Source organism: Sebastes umbrosus, chromosome 11 (assembly GCF_015220745.1).
Source record: "Sebastes umbrosus isolate fSebUmb1 chromosome 11, fSebUmb1.pri, whole genome shotgun sequence".
NCBI classification, from domain to species: domain Eukaryota; kingdom Metazoa; phylum Chordata; class Actinopteri; order Perciformes; family Sebastidae; genus Sebastes; species Sebastes umbrosus.
In genome coordinates, this window is record NC_051279.1 from 27,715,717 (window position 1) to 27,736,841 (window position 21,125).

The window sequence follows — 21,125 nt, forward strand, 5'->3', positions numbered from 1 at the left end:
CGTATGTATGTATGAGGATAAGCATGTTTGAAAAATAATGAACATTGGCTGATATCTGAGTTTTCAAACTTTTGAATATCAATGTGGTTATTGGCCTCAAAAATCCAGTATCGGTTTTATTGGTTCCAGTTTTAGTAATGCTAAAATATGGTCCATATTTACAAATTGCTCATAAATGAAAGTTGACATGTGCATCATGTGTTACTGGACATTTGTAGGAAAAAGCATGAAAAATACGCCGTTGAAAGTCGTGCTAAGCGTCACGAAAAAAAGGGAAAGTCATGTCTATGTACACGAATCAATGCATTCAATTTCGTATTTCACAAACTGCCGTGAGACTGTGACGGATATTTCAGTCTTGATCAAAGAGGTGGATGTACCAAACATTGTAAAATCATGTTCAGAGGTGTTTTTTTCCCAGCTGTAATGTCAGATGAAGACTTTTGCCATGTGAGCATACTCAAATGAGATCACTGTGACCCGTCACACTGAGCTCCACTCTGTTCAAAGCACTTTGATCCTTGATTACAGAGAGGAACACGGTGAAATAACCTCTTGGAAAGCTGAAAATTTCTTAATGCATCTTCAATAGCCCTAAGTACCCACTTACAGCTAGGCTCCAGTCCAGGCCAATTGGTACCACTTTCTATTGAGGCACCCTTTATACAGGTTGTAACTTAATTAGAGTTAATAAATGCTTTAATAATAATGCTTTGTAGATCAGGTGCTGTACGTGTAAGATGTCTAAGACGTGGTTTTGAGAATGGTCCTAAAATATCTTTGTATAAAGCAGCAGGACCTGGTGGCTTTGTCATAAGAAAGTGAAATCAAAGACTACAATTCTGTCGACCCACCGTGTCCTCCCTCAAAATAACAGGCCTTCAGAAGTGACATGTCAGAGCAAGCACACCTTGTCATGATTACCCATCAGTCATTGGATCCAACGCTTTTGTACAATATATAAATACATCAAACCGGCACATACGGGTACTTTGCAAAAAGTCAAGGCCACGCCCCCTTTTGGGGGATAGAAAACAGAAGATCCAATAGACTTCAATGCAATTAGACGTATGTTTGGATTGTAATTTTGACAAATTCGTATGCATTCATCTCTTGTTATACAAACGTTTGTTTGCGATAGCTTAATAAATGAAGGTTGATCGCCGTCATGTCACTTCAGTCTTCCCCTGTCCAACACAGTCAGAGATATTGCTTTTCCAGACATCTCTACGTATTTGATTGAATCATGTTAGGCAAAGTGTTGTCTGTAAATAATCAACGTGTTAACAGCCAACTGTTTGATCTATAGGCTGAGATTTAGTTGGAGACGAGAGTCTGATGCTGCTATAACGTTAATGTATGACTGTATTACTCTAGCATCCTCCCACTCAAGCTAACGTTAGCTAGTCATGCTAGTCACTGTCACCAGCATCACTTAGCCATTTAGCACACTGACAGTGAATATTCACGTATCGTATGAGCCTCAGATCTCAGTTGACCCGCTACACAACAGCTCTCTCCTGTGACGGCGAATTTCTTTCCCCAAAAGGGAGCGCAGCCTCAGAGATGACGCCATGCTGGTCTGGTCTATAGCCTGGAGCCATAAAGCCATGCTGGTCTGGTCTATAGCCTGGAGCCATAAAGCTCCTCTATTATATCTTTTTTAGGACATGGCAGAGGAACAAATTGGAGATCAGAGTTTTTGGATTTATTGTTGGTGCAACCAACTACACAGCAACTCTTCAGCATAGCGTTATTACTATTACTGGTTTGTTTAAAGTAGAAGTTTGGAGACATGTTTCAATTTCTCCTGATTACTGCTGCCCGATGACCTATCCTAACCATAAGTATTCAAGGTCAATGCCTAACCTGAACCATCTTGCAAGATTTTCGCAACTTGGTGGTTACTTTCTAGACACAACCCCTCTTTCCGGAGTCCGCCATGTTTCTACAGTAGCCCAGAACGAACAAACCAAACACTGGCGCCTTTCACATTTTTATGTTACTTAAAGGCCACCGTAGTTCTCCGACATGCTTGCGTCTGACTTCCGTTGCTCCCCAAGTATTGTTATAATAGTAAGGATGGTCTCTGAGCGAGGTGAACGTTGTTACCACGGTTTTGCGCTCAGCGGCTCACATTACCACAGTCTTGGAAAGCGAAGAGTGAGCGAAGGGGTACTCAGTTGGTTGCAATCTGCAACCACACCACTAGATACCGCCAAGTCCTACACACTGTCCCTTTAAGAACTTTATTCCAAAATTTTACTCTGATGCTCACACATACCGGCCCAGGAATAAGCCACTAATAAGAACTACTTTCGGGTTTCCAGGTTGTGAATATATATATTTATTACTGATAAGACTATATGACTACTTACCTTATGGAAAAGTGCTGCAGAGGGCTTGGATCAAAATCCATTTCACTTATTAAGCATTTACAATTACCAAATGGAATGGATAAAAAAAACAACCACAGGGATTTTTCATAATCTGGCAACCAAAAATGTGTTCTTATTAATGGCTTATAACTGATCTATTAACTGATAACCGTTAATAAAGTCATTAATTACAAATTATAAAGTCTTTATAAAAGGGTGCCTAATTAGAAAGTAGTAAAAAAAGAAGCGAGACAAGTGACTGCATATAAAACTATATTTATTGACTCATTTGAAAGACTGTACATTATGGTGCTGTCAGTGAATCAGGCGTAAACCAAGGCAGTGACTAGGAACGGGGCGATTAGACTGTTAAGCTCTGACAGTTTGCAGCAGCCTCAGAAAAGGATTGTGTAAATGGAGGGAGCAGTTAGTCCCTGACTAATGTCATAAATACTAATGACTACAGTCCCTTCAGTGAGAGGAAAAACAATAAACACATGCACAGAGGAAGCAGAACACTTTAACAGCATCCTGGAGACTTACTGTCCTGTTCCATAATGGAGCCTCATGCAATTATAGAGACATGTAATCACTATCTGTGAAAACTGTTATTTCACTGCAACCGATTGGAAACATTTAGTATGCATTAAAAATATGACCACACAATAAAAAAAGATGGACAACGAAGAACAATAAATGAGAATCCTGACATGAGAACTATTAGAGACACATCTAAAAATAAGTATATACATACAAAATAATAAGTCTACATTTATATAAGTTTACTTTGAACTGTTGAGTGCCAGCGAAAGATGTTGCGTAGACTTGCTATGAAGCCTTTCAAACATCTGATCAAGTAATTTAAAAGCTTCCACAACTAGAAGATGTAACAGGAAGGACGGCAGAGGAAGCGAACAGCAGCCCCCCGCTGTTAGTCCAATAAGACTACTGGATAATGTGCTGTATCAGCTAATCAAGACTCGCACAGGTAGTTAGCCCGGAAATATCAAACATTTTACCCCAATAAGTCACAAATCTGACACTTCCATTAAGTTCTCTAAGTTAAGCCTGTGTTCCTCCTACTGCAGGTTGTGTAAACATGTACTGCCGCGGGTGTTTTGGGTGTGGATTTTGCCGGCTGTTTGGAGTTTAGCCAGTTATCCAACAAACCGAGACTCCTATGCGGCCTTCCTCAAGGAACACGTCTTGGCGCCGTCATCTAATACTGCTAGCAATGTTCACAATAGCTACACGTGGCTAAAGCGTCGCCCATCCGTGGTCGATGATAGGATGACTGGCGGATACGGTGCCGTGGCAAACAACCGTCAGATTTCTGACAGAGTGATGCGTAAGGATTCTGCTGAGCTCTCCAGAGCCAGGATGAAGGTGTCCTCGTTGGAGTAGTGCTGGACGATGTTGTCATCCATGTTCACCAGCACCCTGAGGAAGACGAACAGACAAAGAGTGCCCCGGTGAATTTAAAGCTTCAGTAGGCAGGCTATTTTTTGGCATCATTGGGCAAAAATGCCATAATAACCTTTCAGCATATTATAATTCAAGTGTTCTGAGAGAATACTAGACTTCTGCAGCTCCTATATATACAGTATATATGCAGATACACAATATGACCTTTTTTGTAACAGCTGAATTGATTTACTATAATAGTGTTCGAACCAAAATAGATTTTTTTTGTTATGTGACCGCCCCATTAATACAGATGTGGGCCTCCCTTTGTGTGCATCAAGCAGGAGAGCAAATAGGTTTTCGCCCGCTGTGAAAATGTTGTTTTTGAAAGGCTAAACGCCAACAAATATGGATTGAAGCAGAATATTTTATTAGATAAAAACATGTTGTGAATTTTGAAAATGATTACATCTATTTTCGGACTTTACAACGCTCTGGAGCTGTTGGAAGTAGAATTTTGACAACCACAGAGCAGACAAATCCCGGCACCATTGACCAAATACCTGCAAAACTAGACATTCCCATCAGCCTCAGCTGTACTTTGTGTTTAGTGCTAATTAGCAAATGTTAACAAACAAAACTAAGATGGTGAACATGGCAAATATTATACCTGCTAAACATAGATGTTGCCCTGTTCCTCTGTACAACGTCACAGAAGCTGAACAGTCTTGTTTCAATAGTTTGGCTCACTCACCCTTTTTTGCTTTTTTGGTAAACTTTGGCCATCTTGTCAACTGGCACTGCATATTTCTCTGAGATCTGTGAAACACAGTGAAGAAAACAGTGCATTTTCAACATGTCCAAGCACCACGAGGCCCTGCCTGTATCATCACTACAGTACTTCATTAATACTCACTGCCTCCAGCAACGCTGTAAGGGTCGGGCTGTGCAGCATTAAGGCGTCAAACACTTCATCACACTCCTTCCTCACGTAAAGCAGAACTGATGAGGGAATGTAGTAGAAAAGGCATTCAAAATTAAATCAAATTCAAATTCAAATATAAATACAGGTGTCCAAAAGCTTGAAATGAGAGAAAAAGCAACAATTACAAACCTTTCCTTTCCACTTCCACTTTGGACTTCTTGGGCTGAGGTGGACAGACATCTTCCTCAGGAACACATGACATCCTTTTCACCAGAACACTCCTGACACACACACAATCATCATCATCATTTAAAGGGAAAAATACGGGGTCCCTAACCGGGGCACTCCGTGGTATTTCCATCATGGAGAGATCAAACCAGAGAGTGTGTGAAAATATTAACAGTATGATACTCACCCATCTCTGTTGACCTCTTCAGTGTTGAAAGCAAACACCTGCAAATGGAGGAAAAGGTCAACATGAGGTGCACTGCAAGACGGGACATTTCCCGTGTGTGTGTGTTTGTGTGTGTTAGACCAGTGGTTCCCAACCTGGGGTCTGGGCCCCCCTTAGGGGGTGCACCAGGATTTCTCTGCTCTGAGGTTGTCAAAATTAGATTTGCACATGTATAACTAAAATCATAGTAACACACTTACTGGATCATTTATACAAAAGTCTGTATATAAAACTATTTTAAAAGATTTTTGTTGCTACTTAGTAGGCCACATTCTGTTTAAAGCCGGTATTTGTGCACAGTTACAGATAAAGATCAGGCTACACTAATATTATTAGTATTATACTATTTGTAGAATTATATTCCAGTGGTTGCTGTGTAGGATTGTTTCCGACTTGTGTGATCCAAACATTTCCAATAGTTCCAGAGCGTTGTAAAGTCCAAACATAGATGTAATCATTTTCAAAATTCACAACATGTTTTCATTTAATAAAATAATCTGCTTCAATCCATATTTGTTGGTGTTTAGCCTTTCAAAAACAACATTTTCATTTGCTTTCCTGCTTGACGCACACAAAGGTAGGCCTGCTCCTGTTTTAACGGGGCAGTCAAGCAATCCAACAACACCATCAATTATATTTATTTAACTACAATAACAAAAAAATCAATATTGGCTCTAACACTATTATAGTAGATCAATTAAGTTGTTACAAAAAAGAGAAATCCTATTATGGATCTGCATATCTTTGTGAATCTGCCAAGACGTCATCACTTTATTTATGTTGTGGAAACTGACGAGTTCTATACATTAAAGAAAGTTTAATACAAATAAAAATTAATAAAAGTAAATTAACTCATTTAAAACACTAAATCACTTTATTCAAATTGAGGATTTAGTTCGAGGATTTGTAATATTTTTTTTAGGTTGATGATGTTAGGGAGACCAGATCCCAACAAACCAAATGTGGGACAAAGAGTATGTTTGTGTGGGACAATGTGGGACACGTTACCAATGCTGAGAGGTAGTCTACAATTTTGATATAATGTCTATCTAACTGAAATAATAAACATTTCTATTCTGCCCCTTATCTTGTAACATCTCTGTGCTTTGTCTGAATGCATCCATAGATCGGCACATCTCTTTTTGGTCCGCACGTTTCTTGCGAGACTCACATGAACTGTGTCGCTTCATGTCGTATACCTCCGCGTGTGAAATTGAAAAATAACTGGCAAATTTCACAAAAAACTCGGAGAATCGCCTTCCACCGGCTTACAAATACTTAAAAGTAGTTTCACAGTCTTTGTTGTAGCTGTTCTTCCTTTTCTTTGTGCTAGTTTCCATCATATTCCGCCTAAATCTGAATAGCTTGTGACTTTGCGGTGCAATTTCCCCCATTAGCATGCACTTGACCCACGTGTGCGCAGTTTGACGTCAGGTGGGTTCAGCTTTTCTTAGATACAAGTAGGGGGGGGGGTCTTCAAGAAAAACAGGTTGGAAACCACTGTGTTAGACAATGAGACAGGGCGGATGTCCCTCACCTGTCCGGCTCTCTGCAGGTTTCCAAAGTGGACGTCAGGAATGAAGAGGACAGGCTGGGAGTCCAGGTCCATCATGGTTTTGAGCAGCGTGTTATCAGCCCTCTTAAAGGGAGAGGTCTGCCCTGAGCTGCCATTTTTCCCTAATCCAGAGAGAGAGTGTGTGTGTGAACTCAGCATCTGTTGCCAGGCAACCATTCCAAGTACAGATGTGCTATGGTTTTGATTACATTTCCCTGGCGTTTTAGTCTTCTGCCGAGCTCTTCTATTCAAAAGTGATTTTAAAATCTATAGAAATTATATGTAATTCATATTTTGTTATTTACTTAAGAAGAAAGAGAAAAGTGTTTTTACCCTTCATCCTCTTCCTGAGCTGCTTCTTCTCCTCATCGCGAAGCTTCCTCTCAGCGCCCTGCAGAACACATGAGGCAGCTCAAAGACAAGTAAAAAGTAAAGCAAAAAGTCTAAATGATGGGCTCATTGTTGAGCAGACCGGCAGGCCGTCCTCACCTTGTCGCAGAAGACCTTGATCTGGGCGAAGGCCCTGTGGATCGGCCTGCTGCTGCAGCTGTTGTAACTGTAGGTGTCGACCTGGATGATCAGAGGCATCCCCTTCACGCCCTTCTGCGAGGAGAAGTCTGTGCTCAGACAGTTCACAGAGATAAAGACCTATAGGAGACAAAAATAAGACAGAAGACGGGGTCAACATCTAAAACAAGCAGTGAGAGAGAGACGACAAATAGTGATTCTCAACCACGGGGTGCTTCTGCAGATGCCTGCTGGTACATGGAAGGAGTGCCGAGTAGCTCGACTAATTTGAAAACAAAATGCAAATTCTGATTTGATTAAAAATAATGTATCCTCATGTTGAGTCAGCTGTACCGTGTGAATTTGAGTGCATGAAAACTAATTAGCAAGCAAGCATAGAGGTTTAAAGTCAGCTATAAGTAGTGGATTATTTGAACGGTGGGAACCCAGCCGCTTGTCATCAGCTCAGTTAGTTTTATAGCCAGTCAGATCCGATGGAGATCTTTGTTCCCTGGTGAATCTCAACCTGACTCAGTGATGAGTGAGAGGGTCACGGGGTCATGAGTCACAGCAGCAGCAGCAGCAGTTCACAGGCCAGAAGCAACACTCAGCCATGCAAATGTGTCCCACCACCTCTCGGCGCTCCTTATGTTAACTGTTTTATATGCCAACAAATAAAGTGTGTGACACCACACTAGTGAATGATACCGATTTAGAAGAAAGTTTGTTTTGCGAACTGAAATGCTGAATTGCTCGTCGCTCCTAAATCACTCTCTCCCAGAGTTAAATAATGTAACAGAGCTGCTGAATCTTTTAAAAGCTTTTGAGAGAAATTCACAAAATCTCACCCAAATCGCAGTACAGTCCTTTAACTATTTTAAAGCTACGAAGTGTATATTGTAAACGATGTGGCTACCTTCCAGCATTCGGCTACATGACAGGACAGATTCCCGCCATGATTAACGATGACAGCAAACAAACTAAACCAACATAAACTCCTGATGAATTTTCCAGATAAACAGGTTCGACAGCCTGAGCAACAGGTCGGCAGAGACGGATAACGGTAGAGATCCCTCACCGCGGCTCAACAGCAACTTTCCCACTATGCGGCATCAACGGCATCGTGCCTGAACCTGCAGAGGTGAGGGCTGATCGCTGGAAAGGCCTGAAGCACAAATGAGCCTCCTACACACCTCCACAAATTCACACCTCCACAGACCCAAGCCATTTCAATTTCTCCAGAAGCACTGGACGTGTTGTTGCTAGCATCTATCTGTGTGTGTGTGTGTGTGTGTGTGTGTGTGTAGGAGGCTTGTTGTGTTTGCACGTACTGCGTGTGTGAGCTTTCCAATACCTTCCTAAAAAGAGAAAAGTTCACGAGGGCACCGGTAAGTGGCTGTTCCGTGCCGTCCACTCAACCAGGCACAAACAAACAAACAAAAACACGGAGTCATGCTGCAGGAAGCGGCTCATCTCCCCCTACCAACACATTCCACACTCCATTACAATGAGGATGGTGATTGTTGCCTGGCAACAGCAGAGCCATGCCAAAACAAAAAACAAAACTGATCATTTGCACCAAAAATACCAATTTGGTACATCAGCCTGTCAGGGCATGATTGGGCGTCCAATTATGTTTGGAAACCAAATTTCTAGGTGGCACAAAACCGAGAGAAAGAGATGCGATGGCGGTGACGTGTGAGCCTGTAGACTTCCTCGCAATAACAGAGGTGTTCTTCCACCTTATTTCCAGCTGGCTCTGCTCCTGTGTGGAGGTTTATATGAGGACGTCTGCACTGTCAGTGTGCACCAGGAAGGCTGATAATGATCATCTAGATTCTGACAGCAGAGCCACACATTGACACAACCTGCTCAACCACCAAGCATTCAATACCTGGACTGTAATTAAGAGTGCTTTCACATCAGGGATTATTTAGCTAATTTAATGGTCTGCCTCTGAAGAACACGAGACACTCAGCGGGCAGAGAGAGGATATTATCTATACAACCAATGTGTTTGATTGAATTCAGAGCATAAAATTGTTTATCTGGCCTCTTAATGTTGCTAATTCTGCTCTCAAAGTGCACCAGATTGATGCATTTAGCTTTCAAATGTAACTAACAAAAGTGTAGGGTGAATATTCCTGCATTTTTTCATACTGCAGAAAATAAAATCAGTGAATAATCGTAATAATTCAATTGTGATAAATAATCGTGATCTCAATATTGATCAAAATAATCGTGATTGTCATTTTGGCCATAATCGTGCAGCCCTAGTCAGGTGTTCAACAAGCATGTATAAAAAAGCCTACACTGAGTGAACACAGCTTGATGTTGTATCATGACAGCACTAAAAACAATTAGAGTGGAATGAAGGTTTATGTCAAACAGTAAATATTTATCCACAAACCCACAAAGCTGCAATTACCTCTCTCACAATGAGGCTGTTTGTGGAGCTCTCATTAGGTTTGAGCTGAATGGGAGCCACAACCTCCTGAGCCCAGAACACCCTGAGGGTGGGCTGACACTGTGTGTGTGTGTGTGTGTGTGTGTGTGTGTGTGTGTGTGTGTGTACGTGTTTACGTGTTTACGTGTTTACAGGTTGTTTGCCATTTGTCTTTATCCAACTGACCATCTTTACAAAGGTGAAATCCGAGCAGCTCCTTTCAGCGTCTATTGCAGTGGGCCCGAAATAATGACACAACAGTAAGCAAGAGACGCTCCCTCTGTCATGGAGCACAAAGGGGTTGGGGGTGGATGGAGGGGCCTGGCATATGCTCCACCCCTCCACCAGAGTTGCCAAGTCCGCTTATTAGAAGCGACTTTGGGCTTGTTTTCTTGAAATGTTGCTTATAAATATTGGTAGTTGCTCCTGTCTTTCTCCTCACCGCCACCGCCGCCGCCACTCAGAGTGTTATTGTGAGACAAATCTTAGCTAACAATGCCAGATACTAAGTGGGCGAAATATGACAAAAACTACAACAAAGACTGTGAAAAAGAGAGTGGATTTGAAGATTGGATTCGCCTTCAAGTGGGAGACGATTCAAAGGCAGTTTGCCGGTGTTTTGCCAATTAGCAAAAATGCAAAAGTTAAACGAAATGAAAACATGTAATTAATTGTTCAACTTCTTTAAGTTTAGTTGACAAGTGATCAAGTGGCCGCCTGTCTCTCTCATATTTTGGTAGGTAAGTAAGGTCGCTTGTTTTGGGCTTTTTTGGGGGGAGAGTTGCTTGTTTTGGATTTGTCTCTGTAGACCTGGTTGCTTGTTTCTCTCGCGAGATCTGGCTACAATGCCCCCGACCCCCATTTCCCCAACAACTTTTTTTACCTTAGGTTCCTCACTGATATCCCATGTGAAAGAGACAGCGTTGTAGGCGATATCCTCCACGTTCCCGATCATGCTGAAGCTCTCCTTGTAGTCGGCTGCATGCGGAGTGAAGAGCAGAGAAAAACGTTTCAGTGGGAGTTTTGTGTCAGCTCTAATTTCAGCATTGCAAGGCTCTTACGAAATTGTGGCACAAACAATAACACAATACAACAACAAAAAATACAGCATTACAAGTAAAAGTCCTGCATTTAAATCCCTTAAAATTTTCTCAATTTCTTTAAATGTCTTGTTTTGTCAGTCCAAAACCCAAAGATATTCAATTTAATATGATATGAAACAGAGAAAAGCAGGAAATTTACATATATAAACAGCATTTTCTGACATCTTTTACTAAAAAAATCACTTTTACGATTAATTGATTACCAAAATAGTTGCCGATTGTTTTCCTGTCGATCGACTAATTGATTAGTCGACTAATCGTTGCAGATTTACTTTTCTACGAGGGATCACAAGCCAAAAAGGTTGGAAACCACTGCCAATTCATCTGTTCACACTCATGTTTAAGTTTATCTTTCATAAAGTATCGATATAATAATTTGGCATCTTTTCAACCGTGAAACAACTTTGCCAACAAATCAAGTTCCAAACTAGAAAAAAATTCACATTGTTACATCCTAAAACACTCAACTCCTCATCTCATGGGCTTATTTCCACCTGCATACATTAGGTTATAGATTTGACCATGGTACTGGCATGAACTTGCCACAGACAAAACCACCACAGTGGTTTTGTCTGTGGCAAACATCTCTGCCTCATTCCATTGAATTTTCAAGCACAGGTTGAGGCCTGTCTCCTGCTGATCGTACAGGATATGGCTCCAGTCCAGGCCCCACCTATTTCTCCTGTTAACGTCTATGCAAATGCAGACCCATTGGCTGTCTATTGACAGCGCTCTTGTGGGAATCGAGGATTGACAGTTATTCAAATTGTGTCGGCTTTCACCTCGGGATATGTGACGGGATCCTCCTGGAGGCTCCAGCAGGTTTGCCACCTGCTTACTCTCTTTTTACCTCTGTGGTTTTGTGGAGCTTAACATGTCGAAATATCTGTCTAAGTGTGATATTAAATACCGATTAAGGGTGTGCCATTTTTGTATTTAGGCCTGTTCTACTTACAAACCCCATCAAGCCATGAATGTAGCAGGCAGACCTGTCAATAATAATCATCTTACCAATGTCCAGGACTCTCTGTTTGGCAGTGTGCTGGCGGGAGTGCCAGTATTTCCAATTCTTCAGCTGCTCGTCTCTGCACTTGTCTTCCCCAAAGACAACCATGATGACACTCTGAAGTAGACATATTACAGTATAATCAGGCCCAAACAAAGTGAAAATAATTCTAGAACAAATGTTACATTTCTAAGTGTAACAAGATTTCCCACTACGCTGCCCAACGATAAGCTAAATTTAAAACCCATTAACTTCTACGCTTCCTCTGCATGAACTCTGATCTCCCCTCCCTCACCTGCACAATACTGTCCCGCTGCCGCTCAGAGCCTCCCATGGTGCATTGCTCATTACCGGAGGAGCCCCCATCAGGCCCGTGTGACGGCGTCGGTCCACTCACCCTCACTTTGCCTCTGGGCTGACTCAGGGACGATCTGAAGCCGGCCTTCGACAGAGTCAGAGCGTAGAACTGACCCCGGTTCAGGTAAGCCATGGGTCCGTCTCCCTGCCGCGGCCGCAGCGACATGCTGGCCTCCAGACGGTACTGGAAGCTGTCACTGTAACAACATATATAGATATATAGATATATATACATACACACGCACGCACGCACGCACGCACGCACTTAGTTTTGGTCTCTACATGTCAACAGTAACAGAAATCTAAAATATAGAATATCTTATCCTTTAACAGCTGATAAACACTTGTGCATCAAAACATCCTGTGCGCACACAAAAATGCAGCCTGTGTGTTTAACGCCTTCATTTATCTGTGAATTAAACTTACGTTGGTTGGCTGTACTGGATTTCATCGACTCCTGAGGAGGGACTTTTGTGGTACATCTGTTAAAGGAGAATATATACTGTGTGTTTCAGACAGGCAAATGGAGGATACTGCCACTAAAGGAGCAAAACAATTCCTACAAATGTGACCCTGGTTTAGAAAGCAACACATAAGACCACCTCCACCTCGTCCCCCTTGTATAACAGGTCTCACCTCTCCTTCTGCAGAGTCCTCATATGTGCTGTCTGGAGTGCTTCTCTGTTCATCTTTCAAGTACCCAGCGCGGGTCAAGTCATAGTGGCTCTGCTCATAAGCCATCCGTAGCTGCTCGCTGGGTTCCTGTCGGAGGTAGGAACCTGCAGAGCAGGACACTCCCATGGACGTCTGACCCTCGGACTTGACCAGAGCTGCCCCACCTCCGCCGCCACCTTTACCATCTCCTCCTCTGTTGTCTCCTGCGAGGCATTTAGCTCCATACTTGTAGCCCTGGTGTTCTGTAGTGGTGTTGTTGTTTAGAGAGAGGTTAACAGGCATGGATCTGAGGGCCTGAAGGTGGTGATCTAGTATCTCCATGCTCCCGCAGTTATCAGGCCCAATAGCAGAGGGTTCTGTGGGTTTAACACCGCTGTAGGCCCGTCTCCTCTCTCTGGGAACCTGACAGGGTTAGAGCAAATACAAACAAAATATGATGTGAAACAAATCAGAACATATTATGTGAATCATCTTATCATATCATGATTACATTGGCTGTAAGATCAAAGCTTCCCACACCTTGTAGTAGTCGTAGAGCAGTCCCAGTGCTGCTGCACTGTCATCATCTCCATTGATGCTCATCATGGCCTTAGTGGCAGCGGTCAGTGGGTTCTCCAGGTAGCTCTTCCACGCCTCATCCTCGCTGCTGAACACTCTGCGAGAGGGCGCCAGCGCTTCATTTGGTACCACCACCACCAGCCGTTTACTGGGAGGACGACGGGATAATGGGAAGAGACAACAAGCCATGTTGTTACTGCAAAGCCAGTCTGTCATTAGCAGAAGCTACAACTGCCAAGCCGCCAAGTCTACCCCAGGCTTTTTCTCAGAAAACTTCCTTCTGATTGCCCACTCCATGTGGGGTGTGTTTATGTAGGTTCACTTCTCTATAACCCATTTAGATAACAAAAGAGATGTACTGACTGAGTTCTGTAAATGTCAAGCTGACATGAGAGTTATTTCTACAAATGTAATTTTTGAGAAATCATTAAGAGAGGCTGGCAGGAAGGGCACACACTGTACAGTCTTTAATATTCACAGTTAAGTAAAATAGTTTTTAATATGTATAGTACATACAAAAATATTTATATATACAGTATACATAAATATACATACACATATATACATATACTGTATATATACACATATATTTAGGATATATATACATATATATATATATATATATATATATATATATATATACACACTGTATATGCTGGCAAGAAGGGCACACATTGTACAGTCTTTAATATTAACAGTAAAGTAAAATAGTTTTCAATAATTATAGTAGGCTATATATAAAAACAGTATAAATATATACACATAAATATACATATATATATATATATATATATATATATATACAGTATACACACATATATACATGCATATATACGTATATATACACATTGTACAGGTTTTCAAATAGTTTGCAATAATCATAGCACATATAAAAACAGCAACTAGAGCTCAGTAAATTACAGTAAGGTTTGCTTAATACACAATCACTATAATACTATAATCAATACAAAATTCATTTGGGTAATTTCTGCAGAGTCTGTGATGCATGTAGGGCCTTTAATCTGTACCGATAGAAGCTCCTTTATCAAATAGTTTCTAAAGGCATAAGCTATACAAATGGTTTTGTTTTTAATGAGAAAGCTTCTGCTGCCTGTGTGTAAAGAACAAAGAGACGAAAGGCGTCTAAAGTATTTTAAGCACTTGTAAGAATTCGAGTAAAACTGACAGAAGTTGTTCCCCCCGATATTAATGGCTTTCTCTTACCTGTCCAGGTCCATGTTGCCTCCAGGACTCTCTGCTGTTTTCTAGGACTAGCTTGAGAAACTGGACTTTCTAGTTAGTGCAGGTAAGTTTGTGTGGGAGACTGAGGAGAAAACTAGGCGTGCAAGAGGCTGGCTCTATTTAACCTCTCAGTCAATACAACCAATGAAATCCTCTGTTACCTTTGCGCACTAAAAATGTATTCTAATGTTTCTGATGTCAGATGAAATTGTAACCTATGCTGACTAAATCAAGTAATAAAAACGACATTTCTTGCACAGGTTTGTTAAGTATCCTGTTTGGAGAAGTTGGTAGATCAGGAGATGGGTAGAAGGCTACTGCAGCAGGAGAAGAGAGGCAGGATAAACAAGGAAACGGAAATTGCCTCTCTGATTGGATAGATGTTCCTACACAGGTGGCACAGTCTTAAGCCCATTGGTGGACAGGGAGGGGAGGGCGTGGCCTGAATTGAGCAGATATTGAAATTCAGTTTCTGTCTCTGACACTGGGGGATTTCTTCAAAGCTGTATTGTGCTCATGAGCAAGAATGTATTGAGGCTACTGTTAAAGGTCATTGGTATTCTAAGACAATGTTTGACTGAAAGTGGCAGATTAATCAGAGAGGTAAAGTCATTTTTAATGATAGGAACACCTTCTCTTCCCTTGATGATGAGAATATGTATGATTAATACAACCACATAGTGAAAAATGAAAATAATGCCTATAGTTTTACATAGGCTAATATGTCAGAGACAATATTGTCTTCATCATTATTACATTGCACAGGTGTTAATATGCGGTAGGAGGAAAGTATAGGGAGTAACCGTATTGTTGTCTGTACCGTGACACCTTGTGGTAGGCATTTCATTCTGCTCCATGCACACAGAAACTGTGAATTAAATGTGCAATCCACAAAAATGTGGTTGGTTATTTTTAGAAATATGTTTTGTATGGGCAAAGGCTGTTCGTGAACTCTGGTACATTCCTATTTGAGTTGTGTTGTTGTTGTTGTTGTTGTTGTTGTTTTTGTTGTTTTTGTAAATAGCCTTGAAGAAGTTTTGCAAGAGGATGGAGCTGATGCTGCTTTTACGTGCTGTCAGAAATGTTGCAATCCCACCCATATATCCCTACATGACTGTATGTGTGAACAGGCGACCACTGACAACACGTGAAGGCAACACGGTGTGGGCATGCGCAGTGAGGACAACAATACACCGGAAGCTCCAGAGAATTTAACATAGCGGTTTCTTCTATTTTATTTTGGTGTCTATCTTCAGTAATACGTTCATTTTCACCGGTAAGGCATTTACAACATGTGTATTATTAGTTTTAATGCCTAATATATATCATCGTACGTACGAGAGCAATGCACGGCGGAGACTGAAGGCACATCACCTTCACTGCTGAGTGGATGTCATGTTTAATGTAACAGATTGCAGTTAGTTGACAGAAGAGCTGCAAGCCAAGAGGGGAATAGGTACTCCTTTCCAACACACTGGTTTTGGGGAGATTACATAGTGTTTTGATAAACTGGGGAAAAAAAGTTTGGAAATCTGTGTTTGGTGGATTATTTCTCTGTTGTTACATTGTTAATGGTCATTGTATTTTACATGGTTGGAAAGCCTGTTTATTTACCTTCACAATGATGTCCAACTTGTAAGGATCATGCATTTGTGGGATGAGCAGCACAGCTAATTATGTGGGTAGCGCCCAAGATGGTAAACACTGTTTACCATTGGCAGACAGAGAAATAATCCACCAAACACAGATTTCCAAACTTTTTTTTCCAAGTTTAGAATATCAGTCCCTTCCCCGTCAATATCAGTCAAAAACAAAGTTCCTATATAACCGCATCACTGACCTAGTTCTAGTATTCTGTCTATAATAGCTTTGAATATCTGCAGTCTGATTTTCTTTGGGGAAATTTCCAAGTTAATTGCCTTGTCCCTGTGACCCAAAAAAAGTGGCAATTAACCTAGTTCTTAAATATGATTCACAGCCACTGCTGTCTTGCACATTTTGAAGTCTATTGATCCTATAAGACTGATCCCATTAAATTGTTAATCATCCAGGTTGCTTCATCTGAAGCCTCAGCTGGTGGAACTGCTTTGTGTTTTCAGTCGGTGCATCTTTCAGTCGCTCTGTGCTTTTACATTTCCATCCCCCTTCTCAGAAGATCTTTTCAGATAGTTTTTCTCAGTTTATGGCTCATCACCTTCTCTGTGGTGTTGTGCTGATCAAATTCCTGTATAATTTCTTCATGTCTAGCCGTCAGATATGGCCCGTTGGCACCAGAAGCTCCAGTCCCAGCAGAAGAATGCCAAAAGCATGCAGACATCAAGAAGACAGCAGCTAAGGCTGCTTTAGAATACATGTGCACTGTGTGTCGGATATGTGCTTATAGGCGGAAAAGGGAACATGAGATTATTCTTTTATGAGCTCATTGACCTATGAAGTTACATTGGAAATCAGTAGATGGGGGTGGGCAGGTAAAGGAGCCACATGCCTTTCTGTACGGAGATATATATTAAATTGCTCTCAACCATTAGACTTTTTTTGTGTCAAAGAGACTGTAGTGTTAATATGATTCAGGCAAGGCTGGTACTGGATCATGTCACTTCACATATTGTTTTAGCTCTGCAGTGTATATAATGTATATGGTTTATAAACATAGAATTGAATTTAATAGATCGGCCTCATTGTCACAGATACCTGATCCAGCTATTTGAATCAGCCCGATATCCGATCCGGTATCGGTATCCTTACGATCTTGTAGACAGAAAGTGTTAAAATGCCCTCTCAGAAAGTTGGTTGAGGAAGCTCTGGCCAAATTTTCTATCTTTCCAAGACACCCTGATGGTCACGCCCTCTTTAGTGATTGTCCAGATGCACACTGCAGGTATGAAAATGGGCAGAACTCCAAGTGGTTCATGAAGTCTTCTCTGCACATTCCTCTTATTCCTACCTCCACCACCGTCTGTGTTCGCTGCTGAATTGCACTGTTTGTCTCTGTGTTGCCAGCGATGAAGTTCTATTACAACAGCTGGGACAGATATGAGCCGATTTCCCGTCTTATTAATTAGACACTCACCAGGAATGGTAGCCAGCTGTATGTCGCCTGTAGATCCAACATTTTATTTGCTTCGGCCTATAGTATCAAGTAATGTGATGTCCCAGTGGTTACTGACATCCAGCCTCTCTTTTGACCCATCAGGTGATATAATTTTAGGAGGATACACTGTGAATAGCCAAGACTCTGCTGGATGCCAAGTATATTAATACCATTTTTATTGGTTTGCTTTTCATATACTGTCTGTTGAAATGTATATTTTCTAATTTTTCCCTTTTTTCTTCCCCACACTTTCTCAGACACAAATGCCCGACCCGAAGACCTTTAAGCAGCACTTTGAAAGCAAACATCCAAAGTCCTCGATGCCTCCGGAGTTGGTCAGTGTGGAGGCGTAATAGATTCTCCTCTCTTTCAGTAAGACAGTTGGGGCTGATTCAGGACAGGCTTCTACTTCTACTTTTGCAATGTTTTGTATCTTTAGTACAACTTCAGTTATTCCTCATGCTGTTTATTTTAGTTCTTGACATATGAGTGTTTTATGCAGCGGTGTTACTGGATCTGCCTGCCCATGGTCTTTCCAAATTAGATTTTTTTACAAAACTATCCTCACTTAGACCAGTACTAAAGGTAGACGCACAGCAGACAACTACCCTCTCTTGGCTTGTGCCAAAAATATATACGTTTTATCTTTGATTGTATGCAATATTTCTATCCTATCATTTTAAAATGTTATGCTCACAAGAGCAGCTTGTCCACAGGCTCAACCACCATTAAGGCACAGACACACCAAGCCGACGTCAGAGAACTAGCGGCGATTAAGGTCGACTTCGGCTTGGTGTGTCAGAGCCTTTATACCATGTCAGGGCTCCCACTGTTTCAGGTCAAGCTTTTGAATTTAGAAGAACATGTGAACTGGCACTGGCTCAGCTTAACAATGTTGTAATACTGAGGTCATCTGCATCTAAACCAAATGTACTGTGAAACCCTTTATGGATTTTTAACTGAAGCTAATTTGATATGTGCCAGGGTTGGCACTTATTCAGAACAACTAAAATGTGTTCTTTTGAGTAGATTCAGATTTCCAGTCTGCACTGATTTTTTTCCTTGCCTGGATAATTTTTAAAATAAAACTATAGTTTTTGGTGATATGAAGAATATATTAAACATATTGCGGTAAACGGGTGCTGACATTTTCATGATATGTGTCTAGTTCATGTCACTTTCTCATGTGCAACAGAGTTATAAAAGTTGACCAGAGAGGGCACTGCAAGTCTACTCATAGCAAATTTTTCCATGACACAATTTCCTCCTCTTTTCATAGAGCAATGGTATGACTGCATAAAACCGGTTCTATTATCTTTCACCTTGTGATATAGAGTGATTTTGGGGTGAAGATAAAAGTTTGCAATGGGTGCTGTTAATGATACCGCTAACAATCTTCTCCTATCCTCCCAGTTTGTCATTGTCATAAGTACGTGGCACAATTGTGTGCACCACTGTTGTATTTGATCATGGTTTAGTTCATCACTGTTGTATTTCGCAGTAACCTGTCTCACACTGTCACCTCAATGGCATCTGTGCACAAAAAAAGTTTCATGCTCTTGAGTGTTATCCCGTCATGGTGGTGCTAAAGTATTTTGACACTGAACCTACATCAAAAGTCTACATTATACTGTAAGTTAGCTTTGGTTCTTATTTTTAGATGAGTTTCTTTTCCTTGCATGTTAATAGACAGAGATTTAATTTATACAAAGGAACTATTTTCAATACATTAGGACCTACTGGTCATTAACCACGGACATTGTATCACTGTGCTAAAGTCTGGACTGACAACCAGCCATGTTTTTACTTTTATAATAATCATTTCTTTGTCCCCACGATGTTATGTGTAGCCTATTAATAAAAGTGTTACTTTTATATAAACCATTACGAAGTTGTTGTTTTTTGCATCATATAGAAATGTACAATTGTTTTACATATTTTTGTAAGTATATGTGAGTGTGTGTGTGTTAGGTTGCTTTATGGCCTTTTGAGCTTCCACCTACTGTACAGATTATTAGTGTAATGCTTATTCAGACCTAACCTGGTTGAAACTAATGTGTACTGTAGTTAGTGATAGCCCTCCTGTTGTCTTCGGGTCAAATTGACCCGAAGACAACAGGAGGGTTAAACAGGCCAACTGATGATAATGAACAAGGCTATTATTTGACAATAATGTTTTCTTGTCTGGCTATTATTAATAATATGAGCATACTTTTGTTAATTTTTCATGACCTAATGTTGAATTTCTGTGGATTTATCCCTCCTGTTGTCTTCGGATCAATTTGACCCGAAGACAACAGGAGGGTTAAACCATTATCACTATCATATTACAGTGAACACTCATCTGCACCATCTGTAAACCGTGCGATGAAGGTGGAAATATTTAATCGCACTTCCTCATCTATCTCTGCTCCTCAGTCCTTTCAGTTGGTGCTCTAGAGCCCAATTATGATAATCTGAGTTTCATTAGCTTGTCAGTTCATACCCTGGTGAGAAAGCGAGACCCCCCTTGTTGCTCTTCCACAAAATTTATGCTAAAACTTATTATAGCATGTATGAATTTTGCAAAGCATGAATTGTAGCATGAATCACTGCTTTAGTGGGAATGCTGTAAGAACTGACAACAATGTCAGTTCTTCATTAAATCTGTAGCCAGAGACATATATATATATATATAAATATATATATATATAACACCGACAGTATGATAATAATGCACTTTGCGTGTGTCTGATTGTCTGTAGATATGTAGCCAATAGATAAGATATATTTTAATAAAATTTAGTTGTACCAACAGGATACAGTAGAGCACAGAAGCTGTTTCCATGCTGCGAGGCAGACGAGCGCTCATGTCTGCTGCTGATCCCAGCGGGACATCAGATGAGTAGGAGGTCCTTAATGTGGCCGAGGACACATTCGCGTACACACTGCTAAAAGAATGTGGCCACTTCTGAATGTGGTCTGAACGATCGGATCTCAGTGCTTCCTTAATTCGTCTTGAGTGCTTTCACAACTGTACTTAGAGCTGTCCACTTGTGATCCCATCACTCAGAACGCATGTTGATGGCAGGTCTGAACAGGGCCTATGGCATCTCAAGAGTGCTCCTTTAAATGTTGAAATAAATAACAGACAAACTATCACACTGGCACACAAAAAACTTACTGTTTATTGCAATTGTCTCTAAGAGAAATGTTGACAAAATGATAATGTAATATTTAATAGATAATTATGAATAGAATAAGTGGAGCTCGTTGGGATTTTGCAACTTCAGCAGAGTGAATTCCTGCAGATATGGAGGCTTGAATCTTCACAGTCACCAAAAGTCTCCACGACCACAAGATTCAGCTCATTATGCTGTATTTCCTTTTGGAAATTCTGTTGCCCCAGAAAATGATTTCAATGACGTATGAAGAGACTGATAAGA

General features: G+C 40.9%; 1 protein-coding gene and 1 long non-coding RNA gene across 3 annotated transcripts; one reads left to right on the forward strand and one right to left on the reverse strand.

Moving 5' to 3' along the window:
• Nucleotides 1–2,634: 2,634 nt before the first annotated feature.
• LOC119497476 (grainyhead-like protein 2 homolog) lies at nt 2,635–14,949 on the reverse strand. 2 transcript variants are annotated; one of them, XM_037785619.1, is made up of 15 exons: nt 14,592–14,949; nt 13,329–13,515; nt 12,771–13,211; nt 12,561–12,616; nt 12,175–12,331; nt 11,783–11,894; nt 10,552–10,646; nt 7,206–7,364; nt 7,050–7,107; nt 6,699–6,838; nt 5,123–5,160; nt 4,897–4,988; nt 4,699–4,784; nt 4,537–4,601; nt 2,635–3,818 (listed from the first exon to the last, which is right to left on the reverse strand). In XM_037785619.1, the coding sequence occupies exons 1-15, from the start codon at nt 14,603–14,605 to the stop codon at nt 3,704–3,706; spliced, it is 1,815 nt and encodes a 604-aa protein (XP_037641547.1). In that variant the 5' UTR covers nt 14,606–14,949; the 3' UTR covers nt 2,635–3,703. The 2 variants fall into 2 exon arrangements, with proteins under 2 accessions (XP_037641547.1, XP_037641546.1); XM_037785618.1 differs by having other exon boundaries at nt 12,073–12,331; nt 14,592–14,605.
• A 751-nt stretch (nt 14,950–15,700) lies between these two features.
• Nucleotides 15,701–19,587, forward strand: LOC119496313. The gene is made up of 2 exons (XR_005208681.1): nt 15,701–15,885; nt 17,958–19,587. It is a non-coding gene; the product is annotated as an uncharacterized LOC119496313 (long non-coding RNA).
• The last annotated feature ends 1,538 nt before the right edge of the window (nt 19,588–21,125 follow it).

Coding starts and splice junctions, on each gene's coding strand:
- LOC119497476 (XM_037785618.1), bottom strand. Junction 4,785..4,896: donor AGTGGAAGTGGAAAGGAAAG/GTTTGTAATTGT, acceptor TTCCCTCATCAG/TTCTGCTTTACGTGAGGAAG. Junction 3,819..4,536: donor TACCAAAAAAGCAAAAAAGG/GTGAGTGAGCCA, acceptor CGTCTTCCTCAG/GGTGCTGGTGAACATGGATG.